Below are 16,739 nucleotides of genomic sequence, written 5' to 3'. Positions count from 1 at the left end.
AAAAATCACTATCAAACAAACTATTAATGTAAAAAATGTCGTTACTTCTTTTTTCAGCATTTTCACTTAATTTCAACCTTTCATTTCGTAAAAGGTCATTTTCATTCATTTACTGAATTAAATGATGTGAAATTATGAATTTACACTTCATTTAAAGTAAAACAAGTAGAAAACGAAAGAACTAACTATAACCATAATTCCAAATTTTTTCAAAAGGTGCAAACGAGTTCTAAATAATTAGTGAAAGGATAATTGGTACATAATGTCCATACCTTTCATTCTTATTATAAAAAAATATTCATACTTTTCATTTTTTGACATTTTAACCCTTAATTACACATTTGATTATGCAAATCATCATTTATAATAACTTTTCATCCAAAAACCATGAAACGACGAATATGACCTCCTATTTATATTTAAAAAAAAAGAAAAATAAGGAAATAATTGCAATCACATTCTCAAATTTTCTTTAAAAGTGCAAACGAGTTACAAATGAATTATTTAAAAAAGAAAGTACATACAAGTCCCAAATAAATTATTAAAAAAATAAAAAATTTCTTAAAATTTCTTTTTTATTTAAATAAGAAAATATATTCGTCATTTCACAGCTTTTATCGAGAAAATTGATGAAAATGAATAGAAAAGATGGTTTGCGAAATTAAAGGTGTAATTAATGGTGAAAGTGTCAAAAAAATAAAATGTATAGACGTTATTCATAACAATAGTAAAAGGTATGGATATTATGTACTAATTGTCCTTTTAATAATTTATTTGGACTTATTTACAATTTTTTTAAAAATTGGAACTATGGTTGCAATTAGTTATTTTTTTCTTTTTATTTTATTTAAATTGAATGACATATTTGTCGTTTTATAACTTTTAATTGAAAAGATGGATGAAAATAACCTTTTGCGTAATGAAATGTGAAAATAAGGATGAAAATATTTAAAAAAAAATGAAAATTAAAAAGTGTTCCACAATAATAGTAAAAAGTAAGGACGTTATGTACTAATTACCCTTTTTTATAATTACATAGATTATCTATCTTGAATCATTTAATATTTCGATATTTCCCTATTTACTTAGTTTATATATTTTTCTTTAACGTTTAGAAAATTGTAGGTGAAAACTTTTTCGGCAAGCTTTCACGAAAGGTAGCATTGAGTATTTGTTAACTGCATGAATTTTGTAACCGAAGAAGAGGGGTCGTCAATAGTTATCCGATTAACTCTTGAGATAAAAATAGTACGAAAATATGTGTTTGCCATAAAGTAGTAATGTATCTTGACTTATTAAAGTTATATGTTTCTAACAAATGTTTATGTCTAAATAATTAAAGTCTCACGTACGTTTAATATTGTAACTCAAGCAATATATTTGATCCGTATTTGGTAGGATAAATGAAAAATATGTAATTAAAAATTAGTATTGTCGAAAAAATAATGTGATGAAATGATCGGCAAACAAAGCCTAAGCATTGGGATAGGGCTGCCCTGGCCCAAGGCAGACCTCATATTTTAGGGGCCTCTAAAAAGCTCAGAAACGTCCACTTCATTTAAAAATAAAAAAAAATTTAATTTTGCTCGTAAAAGAGGAAAACAAACGGTTTCTCCATGAGTCCCCATTCTGTCGGCCCTAATTCCAATCGACAGTCTTCTCTTCATCTTCTCCACAAACGACACTCTGATTCAGAAGGCAGAATTAATCCACAGGTTGGGGGAGATCCTCAAGTGTGAAATCCGCAGGTTGGCCCCTTTCTCCATCCATTATATGATTTGTGATTTTATTGATTTTAAATTTTTAGAGGCGTGTAAATTCAATTTTTTAGGGATTTTTAGTGGGATTATTTATTTGGAATGATTATGGAATATGGATTAGTATTGGGAGCCGTGTGAGTGTGCTGAATAAAAGACAAAGGTTGAACACTTTTATGCTTTCATTCCGGACCATTTATTTGGAATCATTTGCGAATCAGTGACACCAAATTTATTTATAGATTAATCATAAAGAATGACACGTGTAAATAACTTGCCTAAAAAATCTTTTTGGGATTTTGTCTTTTGAGTTGTCTGAATTTTGCACGTACAGATATAAGTTGCTTTATGGATAATGAATTTTTTTTATTTCTTTAACCAGTAGCAAGACGACGGAATGCTTAGGCTTTTTGACTTTTTTAAATAATAATAGAAAAAAATGTATTCTACATTAATATCAGAAGCATTGAATTGAAAGTCATTAGAGGTGGTAACAGGGGTAATTTCTACACATATTTGGACCATAAAAATGAATATTTGGGAGTCAAATTGAATGGATTGCTAATTAATTTGTTTAAATATTGATTGTTGTAGATATATTGAAGTTTCGATGGATTTTGATCAAAATAAGTGGAATTACCAAAGAAAGGTGAAAAGGAATAATTTCAAAATTTTGGGACTAAATTACATATGTTTAAAAGTTGATTCGAACTAAGAAAAGATGATTGAGGAGTACAGAGATTCAATTGGATGAAATTAAAAGATGAAATATTGAAATTACATGAAAAAATGACTTGAATTGTATGAAGAGCAAAATGTATGGACCAAAATGCAAAAATTTCACTCATACAAGGGGTGTATGAGCCAGCCTATGGTATCATATGCAATTGCATCATCTGAACTTGCACCAACAGAAGCTAACTACGTAAAACGATGGGATCGCATCACAAAATTTCATGTGATTGCATGGTTGAAAAATGGCTGATGTAACAATTTCCTTCTACGATTCAAACACATTTTGAAAACAAATTTTTTCGCGGATTTTGACTTAAATTTGACCATTATAAATACAGTACATCATCGAACATCGGAAGATACCTCTCATAAAAATAGATATAATCTTGCAATCACTAGAGACCAATTAATCATTCTTATGGGAGATTTTAAGAGGCAAGATACGAGAACTTAAATCATTTGAAAATATAGCATTGATTTTTAGGCAAAGAAGATGAAGATGCAGCCGTATATCAATCAAAAAACCATTGAAGAGACTTGAGATTTTGTGATTCCTCCCCTTTTTTTTCATGTATCAAGAATCTGGGTGGTATTCTACAAATTAACTATAATTTCTTGTAACTTTGTAATATTAGGCTATATTTTTAGTATCTAAAATATATATATGAACCCTTGCTCAGAAGTTTTAATATAATTTTAATATTTTGAAATCTAATGCGTGTTTATTCTTTGGTGATTATCGTAAAATATAACGCTTTTCAATTATCTTATTAATAATTGGATTGACGTGTGAATTTTATGATATTCGAGAGAAATAATAAGATAGATAGCATACTATAATAATTGTTGTGAGGTCTGATCGAGATATACCGTATGCATTGCATAATTTTAATAAATGTTATAGAGTTTTAATATTTGCTCTTATGCTTGCATCTTTCACAGATATATAGAATATCTTATTGAGATCGTATATCTAATTCTACCCATGACAAATTATTAAATAATTTAGGAATATTGGTTTACAAAAATGAATATATATTGTCATGATATTGAATGGGATTCGAAGCCTTCAATGTATTAAACCTAATCGTACAATAGCTTTCATAAATTGCTCGCTTGAATAATTATTTTAATTAGTTAATTAGTATAATTTTTCATACAAAGTTAGCTATTCGATGAGAGTTAATATTAATTATTATTATATTAAATACATAGTACTCGTACGAAACATTATCTTATTCATCATTACATTTTTTTTTTTTTTTTTTATAACCCAGGTGTCCCAGCTTAGCCGGACTAAATCCTGGACCTCTAGCCCCCGGCCCCTCAGTGACTAGTGGAGGTAAATCGCAGGTTGTGCCCTTATTGGTTCCCAGGTTCCCACATGGCTTTTACTCCTTCCCCAAAGGGACCCTCCTCCATGGTTATTACATCACCAAGCTGCTCCAACCCTTCCTCTGGTTATTACATCACTTGGCTGCTCCAACCAGGAATCGAACTCCCCACACTTGGTTCCAGAGCCCCCCAATATGATTGTTCTGCCAACTTGGATGTGCCCTGGGGGGCCTTATTCATCATTACATTGCTTGTAAATGATACCGTGCACTTACAAATTTACGTGTGATAAATTGGAAAGGTAGAACCGTTTCTTGAAAATGGTTGTCCCGAGCCGGCCCATCTTTGCAAACAACCCTTGTTAAAATTATTATACAATTTACTCACAATAGTTTTAAAATTGAATTTGATTCTTTGAAATTATTTATCTATAATATCTTAAATATTACATCAAGGCAGAATAATTTTTTTGACGATTCTATCTCTACTAAAATTCAATTATTTCAATAATACATTCTTTTCTTTTCTTTTTTCTATGTGTATTTAGTTGAATGCATGTTAATTATTATACATGCATGTAAATAAATAATTGTCAAATTCATTCATAAACATGGAATTTAATTTATTTGAATCAATGAATATATAAAAAGAATAATTTATATACATTTAAATAAAGGGTGTGTGCGTGAACCAACGTAAAATTTAAAAGAATATAGAAAGAGAATAATATATAAACATTTAGACTAAGGATGCATACATGAACCAACATGGAATTTAATTAATTTGAATTAATAGATATGGAAACTAATAATTCATATACATTTAGACAAATGATGTTATATCATAGATTAAATGAATAAAATCGAAAATTAAAAAGTGTACATGAATTTAAATAATTTATCGACTCTATAGTAATTGATGAATAATTTATTTACTACTAAAATAATTGAATGGCCCGCAAAACATATAAAGTGTACATAAACTTGAAGATTTGATGTGATATTTAATATATCATAAATAAATGTTAATTACTATACATGCACATACATAAATAATTGAATTGTAGTACTTCTAGACTAATTATATAGCCTCAAAACATATAAAATGTATATGAACTTGAAGAATTAATTGATTGAATTATAGTAGGATTTATATAAATAAATATTAATTATTATACATGCACGTAAATAAATAATTGAATTGTATAAAAAGTTCATTTCATGCAAACAATTTTTAACTATTTTTTATATTAATGCTTCGTCAAATATTATTTTTACAGCAATCATAAAACATTTTAGAATTAGATGCAACACATGTTCACCTGATTTAACAAAAATAACATCTCATTATAGTTCCTATTAAAACAGACTATTTTCGAAAAAAAAAAATTAAAAACAATTAACTTGAAATGAGATATTTTGAAATTTTGCTTTTTGGATAAAAATCTTATATTCGAAAGAATTATATAATTTCATCAAATGTTATACTTCGAATTTTTGAATTTTGAATTTTGAATTTATTATATATTTCTAGTTATTGTACGTTTCTTTTCGTTTTTCTTTGGTTGAGACTTGAGAGTTGCCCGCTAGACAGATGAAGATGCTGATGATGGTTAAGTTTGGTTAATGAAGACAAAATACATTATTTATAACTACAAATAAGAGAATTTATTCACAAGACATTGTCATCTTTACAATAAGAAAATTTCTACTTGTACATAATTATTGCACATAATGGTGTCCATAATGTGACGTGACAATCATCCAATTGTTAATGTGCAAGTGTGAGATTTGAATTAAAGGTTGGATCCGGTGCCATGTGTAATTATGGACACCATTATGTAGGCAATTATATACATGTAACACTTCCCTAATGAAAAATATTCCATTATAAGTTAACTTTTTGGACTACAGTTATACCAGTATGATTCAATGAATCCACAATTACAAATTATTATTGGATCAATACATATGAATACTTTCTTATTTCTATTAAAAATGTAATTGAAATACACATTAAAGCGTTTTGGCCCTTTTAGGTATAGATGTATAGTCGACTCCGTAGAATTGAACGTGACAATATTCAATACTATTCATTCTGACATTAAACACAACACTATCGAAATTAAAAATTAGTTCTTTGATTTTATACAGTTATACCAGTATGATTCAATGAATCCACAATTACAAATTATTATTGGATCAATACATATGAATACTTTCTTATTTCTATTAAAAATGTAATTGAAATACACATTAAAGCGTTTTGGCCCTTTTAGGTATAGATGTATAGTCGACTCCGTAGAATTGAACGTGACAATATTCAATACTATTCATTCTGACATTAAACACAACACTATCGAAATTAAAAATTAGTTCTTTGATTTTTATTATTTCAAATATCCGAATAATTTTGACCTACATGGAGTGTGGGTTTAGCACTTGTTTTATTTATTTATCTTATGACTTGTTGAGAACTTTTTATCTTTGTGCCAAGTCTAGTCGGATAATCACAAAATTGACTCATTGGTTTTATATTTGGGCTGACTTGTGGGCTGCACCATGTTTGTAAACTAGGCTAAACAAGCCTAGCACTTGGCTCGTTGAAATATTACGGCCCATTTGACATGATTTTTGAAATGTCAAATTCGACTAATTTTATTAAAGTGTTTCTTCTAGTTATAGTAGCTTTTTAAGGAAATAGGCTTAATGCGGGAATGCTTTTAAAAATTAGTTTTTTAACAAAAATTAAGATAACTTCATCAAAAATCTCTTTTAAAAGTAAAAGCAAAAATCACGTCAAAATGATCCTAAAACTTCATCAAAAAGCTCTTTTAAATGTAAAAGTAAAAGTCACATCAAAATGATCCTAAATACATCCCTTTTTTATTTGGCAAGTAATATTTTCTTATTTTAGAAGTTCAATCATGCTTAACTATTAAAACTTAAAATCTAACAAAAAATCCATCATAGCTCATGTTTCTCTGCTCACAAAAAAGGCATTTGAGGAATTAATGATTTTGATAATAAATTTTTATTGTACACTTGAAAAATATGTCTAAAGTTCCTGAAAATTTTCAAGGTATGCGTTATTTTATTTATTGATGTACAATAAGCCCCCGTTTGGTCCCCTTTAAATCTCTTTAATTTAATTTTTCACCAATTTTCAATCCAACATTTTTGGCAAGAGTGGACTTATGTCCGCACCCTATCTATATTCAAGGGATTGTTGGATATTGTTAGGACGTTACCACCCTCCACTTTCCCTATCAATTTACAAAATTACCCCCCAATACATAGCCCCCATTTGGGCACCTAATATTTGTAGGGGTATTATGCTCTTTTAACGTGAAGTATATAAATTCCCATTGATTATTATCAACCACCAAATCCACACTCACCTATAATGTTTGTTGAAAGGACATATGGGGCCAGCACGTGATTGAAAATTTTGGCAAATAATGAATTTCAATGGAATAAATTTAGGAGGGTAATTAAGAAAATATAAAGAGACATTTTTACCCTTCATTGGATTCCAACGAATCCTTACAATATATCATTTCTTGGGTGATCAAAATCAGGTCATTCTTATTTCCACGTCAATAATGTACATTTAAAGGAAAATTGTTCAAAAGTCTTTATAATGCATATTTACAGAAAGATTTGGAAATAATAACTACAACTTAAAGGATTGAGATCATACTATATATTTTTGAAATGTTTGAAACTTCAACTGCAAAATTCCCAAGAAAAAAAATGCAAGAGTGACTGAGAGAGAGAGATTAGAGGCGTGAAACACATAAGATTGAACTACGTTATTTTGTAAGAGTTAATATTAAATATATCATTAATTAAATTAACGTAACTTTGTATATATTAAAAAATTTAATTATAATACGGAATCGAATGGAACCGAACCAGACCGGACCGAACGGAACCGAACCCGAACGGTTCTGTAATTAAATTTGGACCCGACGGTTCCACTTACTAAATACCCGAAAATTTCAGATCGATTCGGTTCTCGTTAGAACCGAACCGAACCGGACCATGTCCAGCCCTAATGTTAATTTTACAATAATGGATGACAACCTTTGTTGGTATTATCACATCCATCCATTTGTTAAATTGTCAAAAATTATTTTTTAAATCATTGGTCTAGATTTCATCACCTCCAACGTTGTCAACAATGTTTGTCAACTAATATTATACAAATTGCTTAATTCTAATAAATTTCAATTCTCACTTAAGATTTACTTTGTGTTTAGATAGAAAACTGTGATATAAATTGTATATTTCTTTGATTCTGCAAACTCTTTTACTTTTCTTTCATTTCAACAATCTTGATTTGTCACATATAGTTATCCAATCATCTAGTCTTCAATGGAATTTCACACAGAGAACAAGATTGCAGGAATTAGGATTTTTCTCCTCTTGTGCTAGCAAAAATAAAAATTTTCTACCAAATTATAAATCCTAGATACTTATTTATATAAGCCTAAATAAGTTTGGCCTGACCTGGTCTAATATTTAATTAATTCATTTAATTAAATTCGATCAATGAATTAATTAATCAAATCAGACATATAAATAAGCAACTCAATTAATTAATTTATCCAACGTTTGTTAAATTAATTAATTGTCAAATCACAACCTTCTATTTCTCCTTTCATGTGTGACTCATCAGGTTCCCGACCAAAATACCTAGCGATGTGAATAATTATTTTGATCTAATCAAAATTAATAAATTAAAGCACCATTTTAAATTATCACCAACTCACATTCGTCGTCCCAAATTGATATTTAGTAATGTGTTAAGGCAATACATGTAATGAAAAATGTCACATAGTATGACAAAATCAAACTCGTTCGTTTATCTTGAACTATAATCCTTTCGTCAATATGATCCAATCAATTACGAGATATGAAAGTGTGTCAATCCCAATTATCGATCATATCTTTCATTCTACTATTAAGTCTTTATAAGTCAAACTCCTTTTCGACTTTTGAGTACACCTTGACCAAATATTTCGTTATCGATTTAATTGAATGAAATGTAGATCATAATCTCTTACTATCTAAGAGTAACGAATCCTTTGTTGGTCATTCACAACCTTCATACGATTCTTGACATACCCGAACGATACCGTATTAGCGACCCTTAGTAGAGTAACATACAATATCGTCAAAGTATGAATATTTTCATACAATGCACTATAATGACCTCAAATCAAAAAACCAATTTCACTATCGAACTTTAGAGATTCACCACTGATACTCAAATAATTATCCATGTGGAATCTCTTAGCAGGTCTCCAATATTTTGTTTTATAACAAATATCTACGTGTTCATTTAAATGTCACCACACTTTAGCCTGTGAGATCAGGTACTTACTTTACAAGTAAAATATTCACATGTGATGGTCTATTGGTAATAACGATATTTATATCTCGTCATTACTTACGATCACGAATGATTTAAAATTCAATCATATGTAATTTGTATCTTACATCACAACTCCATGTGATTAACAAATTACTGAGATTTGAATTTATGGACTTCATTATTTAATTCAATTAAATATTAATTAATCAATAATAAATCTGCCATAGATTACATCAACTATATATTAAAATTATTTATATTTAAAGTCGATTAGATTTGGGGCATAATAGTTACAAAACTTTTTTCCAACTCGAAGGTCAAACATATCCGCAGCCTAGTTGCGTGATGGAAATTGAGGGCACAATTACCAAGATGATCATATCACATCATCTACTGTCGACTAGTTCCCAATGGACGAGATGCATATAAAGGCATAAAGCTTATCCAGTCCCGTAAAATTGGTTCTTCTTCGTAGACAGGTAATTGATTATTCTACACATTATAATTCTAGTTTTACCTGTATAATGTTTTGATAATCTATATCAATCATTTGGATTCTGTGCGGTGGTTTCTGTTTATTATTAGTGTAGCTTTAAATCTGATAATAATTCAATTATGGAATGGGCTGTCCCTTGCAAGATTGAGGAATGTGATAGTAATTTTCGTTTAATTTGAAGTATTAATTTTGGATTAATTGGATGTAATTATATGAAATTCAACAAGATGGATTTTAATTAAGCGAGTCCAGTACTGGGTTGGGGGCAGTATATCGGTATATGAATTAGAGTTATAATATACAGGACATATTTTATAAATTATTGGCCCTAATTCAATGACTGCTCAGCCAGGATATCATGTATGAGTTGCACTAAGATGTAGGTGGAAAGGCTACATTTTGCATTATAAATGCTATTTTTGTTTGATGGTGTGGTCTGGAGCCTAATCTTGTTATTCTCATAGCCCCTCGAGTGCTGCTAGATGAGGTTAACATTATATAGGAATTTTTTGGGTTATTGTTCTTGTTTCATTTCTTTTATTGCTTTTGTAAATAGGAACTAGCCCAATTAGGGCTTATCCATAGAATTTTGCCATGTGAACCACCATGGAAGGTAATACTCATATAATATGATGGCCAGTGATAATTCGCGTCTTTTTTATTGTGGATACTGGTGTTCAGGTTCAGTTATATCCGTTTTGTAAGATTTTTCGAACGTGGTTGTGGTCGTGGAGTCGGGAAATCCAGGATTGAAAGATAAAACTCTTAACCCAATTTTGATCTCCAAATTAGTGGTCTCAGGAGAATCAGAATATAACAAGTGAGGCAATGAAATTCAAAGATTAGTTGGTTATAAATAGGTGCAGAGCTTCAAGCATAATCCTGCCGAAAGATACGTTTCAGCAACCATTTTACTCGTAGCTACATCCATCCATCGGGACAGCGGAAAATACGAGGAATTTATAAACCAATGTCGTACAAATAGTCAACCATCTCTTAGAACTAGAAACGGATATTAAAAGGAGGGAGGATTGTTGTCATGATAACCACGAACACTTCATGGACCATTGCGAGTGGTAACTTAAGAAATTAATATACTGAGTGAATGGCAACCTCTAGGGATTTAGATGCTTATTTTCATTGTCCTTCTGTCTTTTTTTTTTTTTTACAAGGTGTCCGGCTTGCGTCCGACTAGATCCTTGTCCCTGAACCTCCGGCCCCTCAGCACCTCAGGAGGTAAATCGCAGGATGTGCCCTTGTTGGCTCCCAGGTTCCCACAACTCATTTGGACTCCTTCCGCAAAGAGAGCTCTCCTCGCTGGGCGTTTGTTCAACCAAATGGCTTCCCCTCCATTTTAGCACCCAGTGTTAACTCCAGGAATCGAACTCTCCACCCTTGCTTTCAACGTCCCAGCGAAGTGATTGTTCCACCAACTCGGATGTGTCCTGGGGGGCATTCTGTCTTTACTTTTATGGGATCAGGGGTGAGACATGTTATGCACACTAGATGCTGCAATAATTCTATGTATATTTGTTTGTTCGTATTTCATATAAGTGATTATTTTATACCTTTCATTTTCTTTGAATTTTTCATGGTAACAGACTAGAAATATCAAATGTGTAAGCAGATGAAAGCTATAAAATTCTCTTCCAAGTTATTTCAATATTTATAACAACAGTACGTGCAGGTGAATATATGGCTTCCTTAGCAACCGCTGAAGCTTGTGATACAAATGGAGCACTTCTGTCGAGTGGTGATCTACGGGTACTGCAACCTGTCTTCCAGATCTATGGCCAACGTCGAGCGTTCTCTGGCCCCATTGCTACTCTTAAGGCGTTTGAAGACAATGTGTTGATCCGAGAGCTTCTCGAAACCCGAGGTGAAGGTCGAGTCCTGGTCATCGACGGTGGAAGCAGCACGAGATGTGCCTTGGTAGGAGGAAATCTTGGACAATTGGCGCAAAATAATGGCTGGGCTGGTATTGTAGTTAATGGCTGTATTAGAGATGTAGACGAGATCAACAGCTGTGATATTGGGGTTAGAGCCTTGGCATCACATCCGCAGAAATCGAACAAAAAGGGCAATGGTGAAAAACACGTCCTAATTCATGTTGCGGGAATATTAATTCGTGACGGGGAATGGTTGTATGCAGATAGTGATGGCATACTCATATCCAAAACCGAGCTGTCTATCTAGTGATGTATTGATTTATCTAGTCTAATAAAGGTGTCAGTTTCTGCAATGTAGCTAACATTTTCACCTGGCCTAGACTATGAGGCAAATGCTTTGATTTCCAAGATCAGTTAATCCTGTTATTCCTGTTTTGCTTAATTTTACATCCCCTGTTGAATGAACTGTGGATTCGCTGACGTGGTCAAACCAATGCCTTTATACTGTAAAGTGAAATTAATCACTCATTTGAACATTTCAAAGTTAGTTGCCTTCATTTGCTTGCAGAAATCAGTTCAAAGGATTTAACATGATTTAAAAAGCCGTCTTCTAGAATTTTAGACCAACTTCTCAGCATCTTTTGATTGAGATTTTGAGAAGAGTCGTTATTTGAAGAGCACAATACAATCAATATATTTGGGGAGTTGATGTCTATTGTCAACCTCTATATGGTAGACTTAGTCGGGGCCATGAGTCGGTGGTTTACCATGTCCTTGTGAGGTTCGAGTTTCCTTATCTCCAACTGATGGACTAATTAAATACAAAACTATACCATAGTACTCATTTTTCAGATTTGAGTTTTTGATCAAGGATTTATCATCCATTCAGCAGCACCTTTATAAAGTTAAGGTTCAAACTAGGAAAGGTAATTAGACATAAAGTGGTGGCCTAGATCAAATCGAGGAGCTTGCTTCATAGATAGGTTTTGGTACGCGATCCAAATGTCTCACCTTGCTGCTCTCAAGGCATCTGTGCCCTGCAAAGGGACCACATCCATTCAACAGGATCCAAAATGCCATCGAAATTTTGGCTTCTGAAAGAAGATTTAGCGATAGAAGAATTTACTTCGAAAAGAAATCTATTTCACCGCATGCTGTTTGTCAATAAATGAAATTCTCCAACTGCAGCAGAACCTTCATTCCTTTAAAAGAAATTGCATAGGTCCTCGCTAAGAAGCACAATGAATACAGCATAGCAGCACAGATAAATTCATAAAAACATATTGCGAATGCCAATAACAAACAAAAAGATCTGCATCACGATTATCAAAATGTGTGTACTATCTTGAAATCATATCTTCAATTTCCTCCAAAGAAAAGAAAAAAAAAAAAAAACCTGCAAAATGATAAGAAATCCGGTAATGGCATAGCCACTATTAGAAACAAAGAAACAAGAAATATTTGGTTCCTGTACTTTCACAACTCGTTTTGATTAATTGGAAATGTTATTCCTTGATTTGTAAATGTTGTAAAAGCAGACCGAGGACGCAAGGAGATGCCAGAAGTACTTTCAGATGAAAGCCGATCGTCCACCTCTCCTACTATGCCTGTCATATGCAGTGTTGAACTTATCTACCATCTCATTCATTGTGCTGACCAAAGGACCAGAGAGAAATGTTATAATATATCCGATGTGGTTAACGAAAACAGAGAGCATACTTGTTAGTCAAAGTTAATTCTGCTTGGGATATTGCTAATTGTACATCAAAATGGTAAATAAGCAATTACCAAAAATGATGTAGAGAGAAAACATAATTGATTGTGTTTTAAGCTGGCAAATGGTAGAGTGTCATGTGGCATTATGTAATCCTATGTGTAAATATTGATAGACATGTAGTAAGATCCTTCGACCTATTATGAAGCTTACGCGCCAAAAGATAATTAGACCATCAGCAAATCTGAACCATAATTAGACCATTAGCAAATCTGAACCAACTCGAGAGCCTGACAATCATAGTTGATATCTTGCTGTCCTAAATGGATTACGGAGTATGGACAGAATAAAACTTTTTGTATTACCATTGACTGGACTATAATATCAATAGGAATCTTCAGTTAGAGCTGAAATCAGTGGCAAGCTATCATATACTAAAGGGTTAATATACATTCCCTACAGCAGATACATCTCAAACTTTTCACAATTGTCATGAGACAAATTTGGCCTCCTCCTTAGTTCCGGGAAATGGTTTCATTCCACGGATCTAACCTATTTCTTCCTTTGATTTTAGATAGCAGAAACCCAAATAACATACCTCGAGCAATTGGTGAACATGGCAAGGTAAGTAATCAACAACGTGTCATTATATTCCTGAAACAAAAAATGTAGTATGTCGAATCAAAGAAAAAATTGAAACAGTTATATTTCAAGATTTTTAATAAACCACTTGTAACATTTATCTCAATATAATGGTGGCGTGAATTCAAAAGAAATCAGAAATATGTGCAAGGAATGCAACAGGAACAACAGCATAAAAGAACTTCCCCATTGATAAGTAAATCAAGAATACAAAGCCAATGTTTGGTCTAGATTTAAATTTCAATCAAAGTCAACAATTAATTTGAACCACATATTTTATGGGTCCCACAACTTTTCAACCACACATCTCATTAAATTCTATCAAAATTTACTAAAATTCTGATTTTAATCTGATTGGGCCTTGATCCGTGTGTAGTGATCGGAGATGTTTAAGATGACGAGAGGATGGAGCTTGAATGTTAGGCCACTGCTGGACGATGACGCCATTTTTTTTCTTCCTTCAAACTCACGATCCTCGGCAGTTTACCTTTTTTGCTTCAGAGCTTTATAGTGGAGACGGGAATTCCAGATGCATTGGCTTTAATTAAAAATTATTACAAAATTTGCAGCATTGGTTCCAAACTTTTAAATCATAGCACCTAAGTCTAAATTTTTTTCAATAAATGTGCGAAGGACTTTCAATGATTTCTTTCAATAATTTATGAACTTGATAAAAAGTCAAACGTTTAATAATAATTCGATCAATTTAATGCTAGGTAAAATTTGTATTCCAACCCATCCCACCCATTCCCATTGTCGATGTAGCTGCTACCATCACTCGCATTGGGTCCAATAGAGCCCATACTTAAGTTCTATGGCTTGGCTTCTCTTGGTCATCAAGATGAAATGATCGAGTAATGCATATCGAGGGGGGGGGGGATCTGGAGCGTTAAGCGATTATTCACAATAGGAATAGCCAAGATATTGGAGGGTGAGTAGTTTGTTGTTTATTTTTTTCAGACACCAACAATTGCAAGATGGAAGGAAGAACAGAAATGCATACCTAACCTATTAAAACAATTATAAATCAGCAACATTTTAGGAGGCTGATACAAGCGAAATACAGTACCACTTCCACATTCTACTTGTGAAATATGAAAAACAAAAGGAAAACTGAAATTTCAATTGAATGTTCTAAATGTTGTTGATCTCCTGCAACATGCTGCATATGATTGACACATGGAAAACTACAAATCTTCGACGAAATGTGTACCATTTTCTCAAAGTAACTATGAAATCCTTTGACAAAATGCGTATCATATTCTTTGAGTAATTCTGAATTCCTGTTGTTGTTAACTATGCCTACGCTTGCCTAGAAAATCAACTTCAAATATCAAGTAATAGTGCAAATACTCAAATATTCCCATCCCTATTCCATAGATAATTTCTCTTTTTAAAAAATCCACACCGAACAGAATTAAAGTCTAAAATGAAAATTAAACAGTTAGACTATATAATAGGATAATCCGAGCTCACAGCTTTGTGAATGTGCATATCAGATTCTTGTGCATCACCCCCTGTCGAGTACCATCCCAGCACATAAAAATGTGGAAATACCTTCTTATCTGCATCCCCAAACAACTTCAATTATCAATTTTCCACAAAACCCTAAAACCACAATCAGAATCATACCACATACATACATTAAACAAATAAAATGAAAAACGACAACAAGGAAAATAAAATAAATACAAACAGAGCTCTTGTTTATTCTCAAGGAAAGCGCGGTCGAGGGTGTGGGTGGATGAGTCATAAAGGAGCTCGAAGCTGTTGAAAATCTCGACAGTGCGACCGCGCTGAACGCCAATAACGCAGCCAAAAACTCGCGGCGGAGGCGGGGAGGAAACAGCATCATTAACGGCGGAGGAGGTGGGAGGAGGCTGCGATTGGGCCTTGATCCGTGTGTAGTGATCGGAGATGTTTAAGATGACGAGAGGATGGAGCTTGAATGTTAGGCCACTGCTGGACGATGACGCCATTTTTTCTCTTCCTTCAAACTCACGATCCTCGGCAGTTTACCTTTTTTGCTTCAGAGCTTTATAGTGGAGACGGGAATTCCAGATGCATTGGCTTTAATTAAAAATTATTACAAAATTTGCAGCATTGGTTCCAAACTTTTAAATCATAGCACCTAAGTCTAAATTTTTTTCAATAAATGTGCGAAGGACTTTCAATGATTTCTTTCAATAATTTATGAACTTGATAAAAAGTCAAACGTTTAATAATAATTCGATCAATTTAATGCTAGGTAAAATTTGTATTCCAACCCATCCCACCCATTCCCATTGTCGATGTAGCTGCTACCATCACTCGCATTGGGTCCAATAGAGCCCATACTTAAGTTCTATGGCTTGGCTTCTCTTGGTCATCAAGATGAAATGATCGAGTAATGCATATCGAGGGGGGGGGGGATCATTTTAGTATTTTATACAAATTTGTCATTTTTTGTTGTTGATTGTTGATCAAGTGACTATTATAATTAAGGTCATGTCTGGTATTGCTTTTTTTTTTTTTGCCAGATTTTAAGCACAAATATTATCGTTGCAGCCCCTTCAACTACAATTGTTGACTCTCCTATCTCACAATCGGGGCCCACCAACGATAATAATTTGGATAGAAATTTGGGGAGAACCTCTCTCAGACAAGGTCCAAAGAACTAAATCAAGGACTAATGTAAAATTTTGAATTTGTACAATTTTTGTTGTTGGAAATTGATCGAGCGACTATTATAATCAAAGAAATAAATGAAGGACCAATTCTGCAATTTTTCTTTACAATTTTGAGAGTCG

At 32.4% G+C, this 16,739-nt stretch overlaps 2 protein-coding genes and 1 long non-coding RNA gene across 4 annotated transcripts; 1 reads left to right on the top strand and 2 right to left on the bottom strand.

Annotated features, from left to right (window-relative positions):
- Positions 1-9,544: 9,544 nt before the first annotated feature.
- On the top strand, positions 9,545-12,036 carry LOC111407133 (putative 4-hydroxy-4-methyl-2-oxoglutarate aldolase 3). 2 transcript variants are annotated; one of them, XM_023036452.1, is made up of 2 exons: positions 9,545-9,688; positions 11,393-12,036. In XM_023036452.1, exon 2 carries the CDS (start codon positions 11,401-11,403, stop codon positions 11,899-11,901), a length of 501 nt encoding a protein of 166 aa, XP_022892220.1. In that variant the 5' UTR covers positions 9,545-9,688; positions 11,393-11,400; the 3' UTR covers positions 11,902-12,036. The 2 variants fall into 2 exon arrangements, with proteins under 2 accessions (XP_022892220.1, XP_022892221.1); XM_023036453.1 differs by lacking the exon at positions 9,545-9,688 and adding an exon at positions 10,925-11,188.
- Positions 12,037-12,616: 580 nt separating this feature from the next.
- Positions 12,617-14,179, bottom strand: LOC111407135. Its single transcript, XR_002705033.1, has 3 exons — positions 13,907-14,179; positions 12,721-13,246; positions 12,617-12,631 (listed from the first exon to the last, which is right to left on the bottom strand). It is a non-coding gene; the product is annotated as an uncharacterized LOC111407135 (long non-coding RNA).
- Positions 14,180-14,838: 659 nt separating this feature from the next.
- LOC111407134 (COP9 signalosome complex subunit 6a-like) lies at positions 14,839-15,988 on the bottom strand. The gene is made up of 2 exons (XM_023036454.1): positions 15,647-15,988; positions 14,839-15,515 (listed from the first exon to the last, which is right to left on the bottom strand). The coding sequence occupies exons 1-2, from the start codon at positions 15,927-15,929 to the stop codon at positions 15,400-15,402; spliced, it is 399 nt and encodes a 132-aa protein (XP_022892222.1). The 5' UTR covers positions 15,930-15,988; the 3' UTR covers positions 14,839-15,399.
- Positions 15,989-16,739: the final 751 nt, after the last annotated feature.

The sequence above is a fragment of the Olea europaea genome, chromosome 13 (assembly GCF_002742605.1).
Source record: "Olea europaea var. sylvestris chromosome 13, O_europaea_v1, whole genome shotgun sequence".
NCBI classification, from domain to species: Eukaryota; Viridiplantae; Streptophyta; class Magnoliopsida; order Lamiales; family Oleaceae; genus Olea; species Olea europaea.
This window is presented reverse-complemented; position numbering and strand designations above follow the sequence as displayed.